This window comes from Oreochromis niloticus, linkage group LG15, assembly GCF_001858045.2.
Source record: "Oreochromis niloticus isolate F11D_XX linkage group LG15, O_niloticus_UMD_NMBU, whole genome shotgun sequence".
In the NCBI taxonomy this organism is placed as follows: domain Eukaryota; kingdom Metazoa; phylum Chordata; class Actinopteri; order Cichliformes; family Cichlidae; genus Oreochromis; species Oreochromis niloticus.
In genome coordinates this window covers 20,205,899-20,219,927 of record NC_031980.2, presented here as the reverse complement: position 1 = coordinate 20,219,927, position 14,029 = coordinate 20,205,899, and the positions used below count along the sequence as shown (strand labels likewise).

General features: G+C 39.7%; 1 protein-coding gene across 2 annotated transcripts in view; it reads left to right on the top strand.

Moving 5' to 3' along the window:
* ift172 (intraflagellar transport 172) overlaps nucleotides 1-14,029 on the top strand; it is a 56,354-nt gene that overhangs the window by 26,557 nt on the left and 15,768 nt on the right. For both annotated transcript variants that reach the window (XM_025898767.1, XM_003456699.5), the window contains exons 25-34: nucleotides 365-509; nucleotides 4,677-4,766; nucleotides 4,928-5,025; nucleotides 5,212-5,347; nucleotides 6,835-6,951; nucleotides 7,397-7,539; nucleotides 7,931-8,024; nucleotides 8,390-8,454; nucleotides 9,657-9,837; nucleotides 11,362-11,471. In XM_025898767.1, the coding sequence (XP_025754552.1) occupies nucleotides 365-509; nucleotides 4,677-4,766; nucleotides 4,928-5,025; nucleotides 5,212-5,347; nucleotides 6,835-6,951; nucleotides 7,397-7,539; nucleotides 7,931-8,024; nucleotides 8,390-8,454; nucleotides 9,657-9,837; nucleotides 11,362-11,471 (1,179 nt within the window). The remainder of the gene's footprint in view (nucleotides 1-364; nucleotides 510-4,676; nucleotides 4,767-4,927; nucleotides 5,026-5,211; nucleotides 5,348-6,834; nucleotides 6,952-7,396; nucleotides 7,540-7,930; nucleotides 8,025-8,389; nucleotides 8,455-9,656; nucleotides 9,838-11,361; nucleotides 11,472-14,029) is intronic.

Below are 14,029 nucleotides of genomic sequence, written 5' to 3'. Positions count from 1 at the left end.
ATCACCAGGATAATGGAGAGATGAGAAGACATATTTTTAAATATGGCTATACCAATGCCCAAAAATCCCAAATAAGACAGGTAGTCAGAGCTTAGAAAGAACTTAAAGAAGCTTCTGAAACTGAATTTTGACTTGACTACAAGTCTCTACACAAACAAAGATGTTAAAAATACTACTTTTAAATACAGTTAGTAAAGTTTCAGGCACTATTTCGGATAGCTATAAGCTAACTATAAGATCTCTCTCTGCAGAATAGTTTAAAAATGCAACTAGTATTACCAACACATTTTAGAGCTGACTCTTGCTATCTGAACAATTAAGGGTGCACAAGCACAGTAACGTGTCCATGTTGTCTTCCATGTAGCTGTTCTCTTAAAGCGATCGAGGCAGCCATCGCAGCTCGCCAGTGGAAGAAAGCAGTCCACATCCTGGAGTTACAGGAGGACTCATCATCAGCAAAATACTATGTGAAGATAGCTCAACACTACGCCTCCATGCAGGACTATGAGGTGAGAGACAGGAGGAGTGAGGTAGGAGGTAAAGAGGAAAACCTAAACGAAAAACAAAAATAGGTGAAGGTATAGCCACAACATGTTTTCTCTCAGATCAGTGAAAAGAAGACATCAAAAAATACAAGTTTTTGTCTTTATTCTATAATAGATTATATGTTGGACTATATGTGGATTATATGTTATTAAATTGTGTAAATGTTTAAGGGTATAATGAACATGAGCTGCAGATGTAAATATAACTTTTAAAAAATGTCTGGTAAAACCTGTTATTATCGTGATATAAATGATGAACTGAGGAGGTTTAAATTTATTTTTTATGCATAATATGAGACAGTAGCACTTACATGCATAATAGTTTTCTAGTTTTAAACCCTGTCTACTGAAAGATTTGTTCATTCAAAGCTTGAATTAGAGAAAATATTTCTTTAAAAACCTGTCACAAATTGTGTTTTTTAATATATGTTGACCCCCTTTTTAAAAAGCTTTGATTCTCTTTTGTCACATTTGACAAAATATTACAGTCAAATGTGTTTTTCAGCTGCAGCTATTAAGAAGGGTATAAAGGTGACTTGTACAAATGACATACACTATAGTGTCAAGTGGCAAAAGTATTTGCTTGTCTGCCTTCACACATCCCATTCTTAATCCACAGGGTTTAATAAGATGTCAGCCCACCCTTTGCAGCTATAACAACTTCACCTCCTCTGGAAAGACTTTTCATTAAGCTTAGAAGTGTGTTTATGGGAATTTTTGACCTTTCTTCCATAAATACATTTGTGAGGTCACTTACTGATGTTCGGCAAGAAGGCCTGGTTTACAGTCTCGCATCTAATTCTTCCCAAAGGTGTTCTCTTGGTTGAGGACAGGAAACCATGCGGGCCAGTCAAGTTCTTCCATGACAAACTTGTTCGTCCATGTCTTTATGTACCTTGATCTGTGCAGTGGTGCACAGTCATGTTGAAACAGGAAGGGGTCATCCCCAAACTGTTTCCAAAAATCTGGGAGCATGAAATTGTCCAGAATATCTTGGTATGCTGAAACATTGAGTTCAATTAACTGGAACTAAGAGACAGTTCAGCAAACTCGCCCATCTGATTATCCAAAAATCTCACATTCTCCGTGATGATAGCTGAACACACAGTTCATATTTCCTCCTCACAGCCCTCCATTAAGTTCCAGCTCTGAAACCCTGGCATCTCCTCCAGAGTACATCTAGGATAACAGCAGAACTGCCAGGAAAAGTTGGCTAAAATGTAAAACATGAAAATAAGTTCACCTTTCACTTTACAACCAAATATCAACATTGTTCAGACATCTGGAAAAGTCATCCTTTCAATGTCATTTCAACAAGGTTTTGCTCAGGGGATAGCACTGGGAAGGTGTTTTAACTGAAAAAGATAAATCTGCTCTACACAGCAGTAGACAGATGGCAAAGTAAGAAACTGGTGAACAGTGGAACAAAAACAAAGCAAAACACGACTACAGATCGTTTCAAATCTGTGTAAACGGGAAACCGCATTTTCAAATGCTTGTGCTGGTCACATACTTTGAACTGACTCAGTGTTACACTTTCACTTGTGTTATATATGTACCTCATAAAAATACTGTACAGGCTTGGCTAAATGCTGGAACCTGGCATTGTGGTTAGGTCAGCACACAAGTTTGGTTTTGCTCCCTGAACACTTCATAGGGCTGTGGAGACAGCCAGAGGCACGAAGGACGCTGTGACATTTTGCCACTGGCAATTAATTTCCACTCATCTTATGTGGACACATACACACACCCACACACATGCGCGGTGGCCAGTTTTCACTTCACTGCAGTCTCTGTGGACACTGTAACCCATGTTTGCTCCAGGGTGCTTTGGCAATAAGGACAAGTTTGGTAGTTGTAACAATAGTTTTAAAAGTTGCCGCAATACCACAAAAAACATGACTGTTGAAAAGAAAACGATAACGAGAGCAATCTGGTACGAATACAAAGAAAAGGAAGCGAGATGATGGTGGCGAAGCGCAGTGTGCTGTGCTTATTCTGATGAGCTCAGCTGAGCCAAACGGCCTCCACAGACTGCCAGGCTCTGAAAATAGCAGCCTATTTCAGTCAGATTGCTCCATGGGCATATTCACAGAAAGTAATTAAGATAACAAGCTCTTTGCTCTCCAAGTTGGGGGGTAGTTGTTGCAGGAAAGTGAAATTCAGTGCAAGCTATAAACAATGAAGCGCACGCACCTGCTGTAGCTATAGAGAAAGTATCCTGGAAAAACAGTGACTAAACACTTTTTAATCAGAATGGCAAACAACCAGCTCATCTGTTTGTTGTACTGAAGGGACTTTTATTACAGATTCATTCTATGAGTATCTTTGGCTTTATGTAGCAAAAGTCTGTTCACTGTAAAGTAGCGGGAACTTTGACTCTTCTAATTTTTTCATAAACTGTTACACACCAGGGCAAGAAATAACACTGCTCTTTATGTTATTATATATTATAATTTTTAAAATGCTATAAAATTTTAATTGCTTTATTCACTCTCTTAGTCACTACTGTGTGTTAAGAGCCAGATCACCTGACACAACATAAACTGGCAACCGGGAGCAGAGTTTACAACAACAACAACAAAAAAACCCCCCTATGTTATTCAGTAGGTCTGATATTACCTATATTATTCTCACCGCCTCGAGTATGAACAACGAGAGTAAGGCCTCTGCAGTCTTCCACAAATATATGATAATATATGTCATGAATTAAAATTAAGTTTAGTGTTTTATAGTGTGATGTATTCATTCTAAGTTTCCAGTCTTGTCTTTATTTAACAGGGGCAGTGCACGTTAACGGACAGCAGTATAAGAAAATGTGAGATGTAAACACGGCAGATTTTATCTGTACTCCTAATTCACATCCATAGTCCCTGGACAGATCACATAAAACTATATCATAAACAAAAACATGCAGAGATGCAACAAAACAAATAAATACAAACATGTCATATACCATCTGTCCCCGTCTGGTTCCGACTTGGTGGTCTTATTGCTGAGAACCTAAACAAAGTGTGCTGCTAAGTTTTAGGTCATTTAGATGAGAGTATACACATATTTTGGCTACACACTTTCTCTGTTACTAGTGTTCCCCCCTATATTTTTTAATGCAATTCAATTTTATTTATATAGCACCAAATCACAACAACAGTTGCCTTAAGGTGCTTTATAAGGTAAAGACCCCAGAATAATACAGAGAAAACAGAGAAAACCCCAACAATCATATGACCCCCTATGAGCAAGCTCATTGGCGACAGTGGGAAGGAAAAACTCCCTTTTAAAAGGAAGAAATCTCCAACTGAACCACACTCAGGGAGGGGAAGCCATCTGCTGCCGCTTTGGAGGTGAGGGGAGATAGACGGGACAAAGACATGCTGTGGAAGAGAGCCAGTCATTAATAATAACTAATAATTAAATACAGAGAGGAATATAAACATCCGTAGTAACTGCTGCCTGCTCCACTCTGTGTGTAGGGGGAGGGGACTCACACACACAGGTTTCTTTGTGATTGACATTAATGCACTCCAAGCCTCTTATCCCGAAAAAAAGCCAACACCAGAAAGCTCCATATCCTAACCTTAAAGGGGCATCAACACTGGAAGTGATCTGCTCTGCGCCCATTACTTTGTCACTGACAGGCTCTGGATGGCCAGTTAACGCTCTAATATAACCACCTAAAACCAAGTTTTAATCCTTAAACAGGCCTTTGAAGAGGTTTGGAGAAATAAAAGAGCCAGCCAAAAAGTTCCAACTTAGAAAATTTAATTACTCTGATTCGCTAAACCTCAAACGGTTTGTTACCAAGATAGCTGGGCAAGATTTTATTATTGCCTTTGTGACAGATGACTTTAATATATCACTCATGTTGTTTGGCTGAACCCACAATCTGCTTGTTATGCACTGGCAGGCATGCACACACACATATATTCAATGAGAGTATCCTTAAAGCTGTCCCATTTTGAAAATGGTAACTTTATGATTAAGTTAGGGGGGAATCTGCAAATTTCAGCTGCAAAAATAACCTGGATTAAACTCTCAGAATGGGCTCTGTACTAGTAATGTAATATATAATTTTTTAATGTGATGTTCTGTATTTTCTGTGTGTTTTGGTATTTTTTTATTGACCTGTAGATGGCAGAGCAGCTGTTTGTGAAAGGAGGTCACATTCAAGATGCCGTAGAGATGTACACCGCAGCAGGGCACTGGGAGGAGGCTCACAAGGTCAGCACGGACACATTACAGCATAGTTTTAAATATTCTGTGTTTTCTAGAGTCCTTTTAAAGAAAATCTCCCTGGAATACATATTTAAGAATCTAATGTGGGATTAAATAAGAAATGTAATATTTAAGGCTGTGTTTTTAATATTCTTTTTCTTATAAAGCTGGCAGTGAAGTGTATGACGGAGGAGGAGGTTATGGCTCTGTACATCAGCAGAGCTCAGGAGCTGGAGAGAGATGGGAAGTTCAAGGAGGCTGAGAGGTAAATACAAATCTCCAGATTTACACGAATTTGTCACGTCATTGTCTGCTGGAGTCGAGCTGGTGGGAGACAAACTACCATTTGAGTTCATCTCTGACCTTGAAAACAGCAGGAGAAAAACTCTGGGCGTAGTATTTTAGACCTGAAGTGTTTTAAAAAGCCTTCTTTCCCCTTTTACACATGCAGGCTGTTTGCTACAGTGAAGCAGCCTGACCTTGCCATCACCATGTACAAGAAGAACCGGATGTTTGACGATGTCATTCGTTTGGTAGCCAAACATCACCCTGACCTACTGACTGAGACCCGTGTCCACCTAGCCAAGGTACACACCACACTGCAGTGATAATCTGATGATAGTGTTTTTACTACTAGAGTTAAGCCCTACAGATTTAACATCTTACAATCAAATAAATCTCACTATGACCCAAACCGAGCCTGAGTTCGGGGGATGGGCGGGCTAAATGTGAAAAACAACTCTCTCCACACATATTTGCAAATTGCCTCATGCATCTATAGATTTGCAAATGCATGCATGCTAAAATCCTTCTTTTGTACCAGACTGTAAACATGCTTATTTCTGCTTTAAGCTTTCGGAGCCAGCCTCAAGTGGCTGCTAGAGGAACTACAATGTTGATATTCTTCAATATGCGCATCCACCTTTGTAACCATATGAGTAAATGACAGAAATAAGGAATAGTTTAATAAGACATCATAAAATAATGTTGAACAGACTGAATAACACGAGAACACTAAATAGAAATGAATCAAATAAAAGCAGTAAATAAAGTAAACACAAATATTTGTTTATGTAATAAAACAGTCAAATACAATAAAGTAATGCAACAGAATAACTAAATACAGTCACATAAACACTGTCTATAAACCTTGCTTATTTAATATCCTGGGTGAAGTGGTAGCTTTACTTCTAGCTGCTTCTACTTCTAAAAGCTGCCTTTTTTCTGCTTATTGTACTGGTTCATACACTGGAAATACCAGAGCACTAATGCAGGACTTTAAGACAGGTGTAATTTGTTCTCTCCATGCGTGCTATGAAAGATAAATAGGATGCTTGAAATCCAGTGACAGTGTTTATACTGTAAAGCAAAGGTTTTTTTTGTGGCAGTTCATCTGCTTATTTTTCTTGTTTAATTACTTGGAGATGAGGAACATAACTCCAAGAATGTGAGCAACAAAAATAATGTCTTCAGATTCTTCCTGCTCATCTGAAACCAGTTTAAAAGTGAGAGAAGGGTTGCTCTTTGGTTCATGTTATTACTTCACAGCTCAGCATTTACGCAGGCACTACTGGTTGGGGCTTCTCATCAGAAGAGCTCTCACGGGCTTAGAAATTGCTGCAGTTCTAGAGCCGTGTGAGGTTTTTATTGGGAGGGCTGTGTCTGAGACCACTCTCTGTTTCTAATGTTTGTAGCTGTCCAGCTGTCTTGGGAGAAATGCCTTGCAGCAGTTTAAACTCAAACAATAATTTATTCAACATTTTCCTGAATTGTGAAGTTCAACAGATCACTGTACAGACCATACTTGACAAATTTTAAAGTCTTTTAATCATGTCCCAACATAATCGCTTTCAAACAGAGTCTCTGAGCTCTGATTTTTTGGGACCAATTTTCTAATTTTACCAACTTTTTTTTTTCACAGTGTCACAAACTTTGGGACATTAATTCTTCCTCTACATTCTATTCTAGCTCTAATTCAGCGACCCTTAATGGGCTGTGTGGTTGGGTTGAGCCTGCCGGTATGTGATACATAAGTTATGGTAAGTGATGGTGATGATAAATGTGCTGTTTGCAGGTGCTGGAGGCTGAATCGAGGTTCTCGGAGGCGGAATACCACTTCATGGAGGCTGAAGAGTGGAAGGCTGCGGTCCACATGTACAGTGTCAATGATATGTGGGAGGATGCGTACCGGGTACAAACGCCACATTTGTTTTGTTTTGTTCGCTTGTGTTTAATCTCATTACATTTATAAGATATGGCAGAGCGCAGTAAAGTCTAGAACCTCGTCCCACGCAGCAAATGTTTACACCTCACACTCTGCTTATATCAGCTGTTATCTGTTGTTGTAATTGTTTTAGGTTAAAGCATATAGATCGCATATATTATAATGTTTATTCCTGATGCTAAATACAGAATAGGACGGCTTGACTTGTTGTTACCGGGTTTCATGTCCACAGCATTGTTACAGGTGTGAGGCTCTCTGTTTATTGCTGTAGTTACGATGGGAATGCACCACAGCTTTATAGCTTCTTTCAAATGTTTCTCCCCGGGATTATGTGTTGTAAGGGGGTTAGGGAGCCACAGGAGTGAAGGGCTGGTATAATGATTTTTTTTTAATGTGTTGGTGTGTTCGTCAGGTGGCAAAAAGCCACGGAGGTGCTGATGCGCAGAAGCAGGTGGCCTACCTGTGGGCCCGGAGTCTGGGAGGAGAGGCAGCTGTTAAGCTGCTAAACAAGTTTGGCCTGCTGGAGTACGCCATCAAGTCTGCTTCAAATAAATTGTGAGCATCATCACAACACACAGACCCAAATAATTATCTGATTAAGTTCAATTTACTCACGTACTGAGTTTCATTTTATTTGCTTAAACTATTATAAACTTTTTGGGGAGTTTTAAAACAAGTTTGACACTCATTCAGAATCTTTTATGACACTCATTCAGAATCTTTTATCTGTTATACTGTCTGAAAGGAAATCCTAATGGTAAAACTTGATAAATTGTTTCCTTCCTAAAGGAAATGAGCAAGGTCACTTAGTAACCATCTTTGAAAGTTATTTAATTTCCAGACACATGCATACACACTTATCTCATAGATTTTTTACTCAAAGTCCTTTGAGTGCCAGATCTCTTATATGTGACATAAATAGAGTCTGTCTTGGTGTTTTCTCCAGCTCATTTGACTTTGCCTTTGACTTGGCCCGCCTTGCATGTAAGGAGAAGATTCCTGAGATCCACCTAAAGCATGCACTGTACCTGGAAGATGAGGTAAATCCGTCACAGTTTTACCACACAGTCAGTTCTCTGCTCTTTCTATACACTTTCAAAGAAGTTGCTACAACTACCCACATGAACACTTTTCAGTTTTCCTCCTACAAAACTGCTTTATGCCAAATTTATTCTCTTTCTTTATTTAACCAGACCAAGCACATCAATATGTGTTTTTCTTTCTTTTTATTACCCAGCATAGTCAGCTCATATGAGAATAACAATAAACCTGCTGCTGCTGTTTCTGTGAACTAACTCACTGAGTTATTGTTTGTACTTTCTGTTAATGAGAATCTTAAAGTCACTGCATGCTGCACACATTAAGTCGTGTTAATCCTGAATTTTTTCATGGTTTCATCTTCCAGGGGAAGTTCCCCGAAGCGGAGGTAGAGTTCATCAATGCAGGAAAACCCAAAGAAGCTGTGTTGATGTGAGTATTGGAGGTGATGATGTTTTGCTCACACTTTGAGCCCATCATTACTGCCAGCTGATCAGCAGCATTGAGGAGCAGATCTATATCAGTTTCAGGCTCAGTTTGAAGCTAAATGTTTAAAAACAATTTTGGTTAATATAATAATCGGAATATTTCAATTTTTAAACGTTCTCATGTCATTAAAAAAAGTCCAAATGTGATTAGTTTCTCTAATCACATATCTTTTTTAAGGGGTTCTTTCTTCCATAATTGAACTAAACAACCAAGCCTCATCAAAATCATTTGATAGGTTGGTAATACTTTAAATTATGCTACATATATCAACCATTAATTAGCTCTTAATTAAATGTCTGATAAGGGTATAATTGGACCATGCAGCCCAAGTCATTAGTAAGTGGTTTGCAATGACTAATAAAGAGTAAACAGACTACTAATAAGCATGTTTATAGCAAGATAATTAAAGCCTAATCTAAAGTGTTAGCAGAAAGTTAACTGAGGAAACAGCCTGCATAGCAATCAGAAGTAGAAATACTAATTATGTATAGCTTTCTAAAAATAGACATAGTGAAGTTACACCACAGCCAGCCACACAGCACTGCGCAGCAATGATTTTTGTACGTACAGGCTTAAGTAATTTTAGGTAATATTCAAATTGGGGAGTGTGTGAGTATTCATGAATGATGGAGAGTAACCCATGATAAGTGACAACCCCAATGCTAACACTAATGTTAACACTAACCCTAGGCAAAGAAAATATCATCTTTGTTTTTAATTTCTCTACCAAGGAATGGAAGAAAGAGAATAATGATTCTCAAAGACACATCAAAAATAATTGACTTTTTCCATTTTCCTGCAAAATATAGGATTGGGGTAGGGTTATTACTTCGTCCTCAGAGAGGTAAAAGCAGTTTTAACGGTTCACAAAAGTGTGTAGAGATTTGAGGTTTAAGTTTGAGAAGTGCCATTACTTCCCCAAGCCACTGACTCAAAGCACATATGTCTTGAAATTAATGTCCAGTCTCCTAGATAGCCACGGCTATCTGGGAGACTGTAAAGTAAATTTCTATGAACCTGAACTTATTCAAAGTCCCCTTTCTGGGACTTGATGAAAAACATTTAAAAAATCTTTTCGGTTAATCCTAAAACAGCTTATTTTTGGATTTTATGTCCTGTGTGTATTTGTGTATGAACTGTTCCAGGTATGTCCACAACCAGGACTGGGCCAATGCACAGCGGGTGGCTGAGGGCCACGATCCAGAGAGCCTGTCTGAGGTTCTGGTTGGCCAAGCCAAGTTCTGCTTTAAAGAGAATGATTTCAAGAAGGCCGAGGCCTTCCTGCTCCAAGCACAGAGACCTGAACTAGCTGTTAAATACTACAAGGTAACTCAAACTCAAATTTATTTACAAAGCACATTTAAAAACAACACACTATCCAAAGTGCTGTGCAAAAGACAGAGTGGATAAAAAGACAAGGGAATAGAAATAAATAAAGAAGTAAGAAACGAATCGATATTAGTGGGTGATAAACAGATAGAATCATGGCCGAAAACGGCACAGGAAATAAAAAGAGCAATTACACACTCAAATGTCAGCAAGTAAAAAGTCTAGTTTTAAAAGACTGAATGGAAGGAGCAGATTTGAATGTGAGGGAAAAGTTGTTCCACAGTTTGGGGGCAAACACACAGAACGCCCAGTCTCCTCTGAGGTTAAATCTAGTGCTAGGGACAGTCAGAAGTATTCCGATGAGCTGACTGGAGGGACCTGGAAGATTAATAGGGGTGTAAGAGATCATAGATGTAGGACGGAGCCAAACCATGAATGGCTTGTATACAAACAGCAGTATCTTGAAACTGATTCCGAACATCACTGGCATCCAGTGGAGAGATGCTAAAACATGTGTAATATGACCAGCAGCATTTGCTGGAGGATTGCAGTAGTCCAGAGAAGAGGAAATGAGAGCATGAACACAATTTTCCAACCTCTCACAGAAAGGAAAACGTAACTTTTGATATGGAACAGAGATGAAAAAAGCTGTTTTAACCACTCAGTTAATTTGCTTGTTAAACCTAAAGCCAGAGTAAAATATCACACTAAGAGTTTTGGCCTAGGGGTTTACATAAGTGGACAGATCTCCAAGTTGATCAGAAAAACCTGCAAAGGAATTGGCAGAGCCAAAAAAGAAAATTTCTGTTTTATCCTCATTCAGCTGAAGAATGTTTTGTGCCATCCAGTTCTAAATGTCCACAAGGCATATGATGATGCTATTCAGCCTGGACTTGTTGGGATTGAGGGGGAGATATAGTTCCATGTTGTCAGCTTAGGAGCAAAAAGTGATATTATGTTTACTGATTATTTGACCCAAAGTAAGCATGTGTAGAGAGAATGGGACGGGACCTAAAATACTGTTGAAGAAGAATAGTTTCCAGTGATGATGGAGAAGATCTATTTTTTAGGTATAAGGTGAACCAGTGTAGTCATCTGCCGCTGATACCAGCACTGAAGTGCATGAGTTGTAGGAGGTTGTTGTGGTCAATGGTTTTAAATGCAGCCCTTAAGATTGCACAGTCCCCAGTCACCTACAGGAGCAGATCATTGTATACTTTGGCAGGGCTGACTCTGTTCTGTGGTTGGCTTGAAACCTGACTGAAACTCAGAAGTCTAGATGGAGAATTTGTCCAAGACATTCAAGAGTAGAGGAAGTTTAGAGATATGTCAGTAGTTTTTGGGTAAGTTAGCTCCTCAAGCCTCACTTATCTCAGAAAAAAGACAAGAAAGTATTTGTAGAATTTTCTTCAATTTACTGAAAAATGTCTAAAATTGCAAGATTCATTTTCAGATTTCAGATGTTGACAATCTGCCTGATGGTCAGTTATTTAATTTATTTCATGTCTGTTTTAAATTCAGGATGCAGACATGTGGAGTGATGCCATACGTATCTGTAAAGAGTATATCCCCAATAAGCTCTCCATGCTCCAAGAGGAGTATGAGAGGGAGGCCTCCAAGAAGGGAATCAGGTGAGATTAAGCCCATAAAATAAGTAACCACTGACCTTCATTTTTTGTGGTGTTCAAATATTTTAGGTCTCACATGGCAGAGTAAAAGATGAAGCACAGTCCTCCTAAAGAAAACCCAAAACCATCACTGAAGCTATATCTAGTTACAACATTTGAAGTCAAGCCTTTCAACTTGACCCGTGATTATTTGTGGGACATGTTTTACCATATTTTGAACATTACCAGAAATGCATCTATGCACAACGAATCAGTTTGATGCTTTTTTTTTCAAACACCTCACGTGTACTCCCAAATTTCAACTCCCGATGAGGAACAGCTCGTTAGACAGCAAACCAGCAGCATGCCGCTCATACCCTCCTCCCATCGTTTCTCCCGCTTTAATGACTTGTGGGAGGAAACATCAAAAGTTACCAATGGAAACGGATGAAAAAGAGGGTTTGAAGAGAGAAAACACTGAATTATTCTTGCAGACTTTACAGCTCAGGCTTCAGATAAGTGCAAAGCTTCTCGTCTCCCACAGGCATCCATCTGCAAAGCCGTGATGGAACTGCAGCTTGTAGACGATGAACACAGTTCTAATCTCTAATTTCTAATGAAATGGAAGCTAATGACAAAGACAGATTATTAACAGAACAAGTAAATATATTAAGTGATTGAGATGATTGAGCTGTGGATAATATGAAAATGTATATTTTCATATTATATATGATATAGTATATATTATAGTATATTCCAGACAGATAAAAACATGGATTTGCTGAAGACTAACAGGGCAGAGGAGGGCAAAGGAACTAATACTGCACGATAGAGAGAGAAGTAGTGAGAAACGAGATGATAATAAAATCAAAGAAAATTAAAGGAAAAACTAAACTTAATACTACAGAAAAATGATTACAGGAAGGACAAAGAAATCCAAACAGTAACCAGACTCAGTCGTTTCTCAAGCACTGAAACTTGCAATATACTGTAAAAACAATAACAACTAAAGATAAACCAAAACTCTGATATATTAACCCAAAAATCCCAAATTCAAAAACAACACAAAATGAACAGTTCTGTGTACAATTTCTGTTCCCTGAAGTAGAGGAATAAGGTACACTCACATATAGAATGGGATATTGCTTTCCCGCATGTCCTGGCTCAAGAAACCTCTATTCACGCCTGTAAGGCTGATTACCTGTGATGATATGCGTACGGCCCCGCCTGCACATATACCCCCTTCTCTCAGCCTCTTCTCTCAGTTCGATAGCCGCTTTTCGTCGAGCCAAGCTGCGCAGTGAGGCAACATTGTGTTGTAACTTGTTCCTCTCCTTCAGGGAACAGAAGTTATACACATAACTGTTCGTTCCCTTTCAGTCAATTCAGATGGTACAACACAAATAGTACGGGACATGTATACACGTCCTGCAGAGTATTCATCAAACTGGAGTTGGACCACCACCACCTTAGTGTGTGGTAGACCCAGCAGAAAGGACAGCATGAGCCACTGAAGGGGCTGTAATGTCTAAACAATTGAACCGAGAAAAAAAAGCGTGCGGTGATGCCCAACTAGCTGCACAGACAGAGCATGAAGGTCACCCACTCACTTTGCAGAAGCCAAAGTGAAAAACAGTGCCGTTTTATATGAAATACATTTTATGTCCACAGACTCAAGGGGGCCACAAAAGGCCTCTAGCACCAAACACAAGTCCCATGAAAGAACACTGGACCTCCAGTATCTAGCATCTCCTGCAGGAATGTCAAAACATCCACAATAGAGTACTGGACTGGGGGAATGTGCCCGTCCTGGCACCATTGCTCAAAGGCTTGCCATTTATACTCATAAAAGCCTCTAGAGGACCACACTTGGGGGCAGACCCTTAGCTATCAAATTTGATCTCAGTAGGTAACCATAAAGGCACCATAGATCTGGGCAGATGAATCACTTCTCCTCTTGCCTGAGAGAGGAGGTCCCCACAGAGAGGAAGCTGCCAAGGACTTGCTGCTAGCAGACTGATTATCTCTGCATTCCACGACCTTGTTGGCCACCAGGGGGCAACAAGAATCAGAGAGATGCGCTGCAGATGCACTCCATCAAGAACTGGAAATATCACTTCGACTGGGGAAATGCATAGAGGAGCACGTCTGGCCATTGGTGCGCTAGTGCATCTATGCCCACGGGTGAATCACTGTTGATTATGAAGAAGAACAGGGGGTAGTGAGTGTTCACCCTGGAGGCAAAAAGATCTACTTTCGCCTTGCCAAATAGATCCCGTATTTGGGCCAGTATCAAAGGGTGCAACCTCCATTCCCTCACCGGGAGACACTCCCGGAGGGAAGGTCTGGCCTCAGGTTGAGATGGCCTGGATCATGGGTTGCTCTTAGAGACAGAAATCGAACACTGCACCATAGAGCAAGACAGCTTTAACAGGGGAAGGGAGCATGTCCCTCCCTGCCTGTTTATGTAAGAGACCACTGTTGAATTATCCACCCTGACTAGGAAATGTTGGCCCCTCAGAACTGGACAAAAATGCCTGAGCTAAGAACACAGCTAGCAGCCTTACGTCTGTGTCCAGACC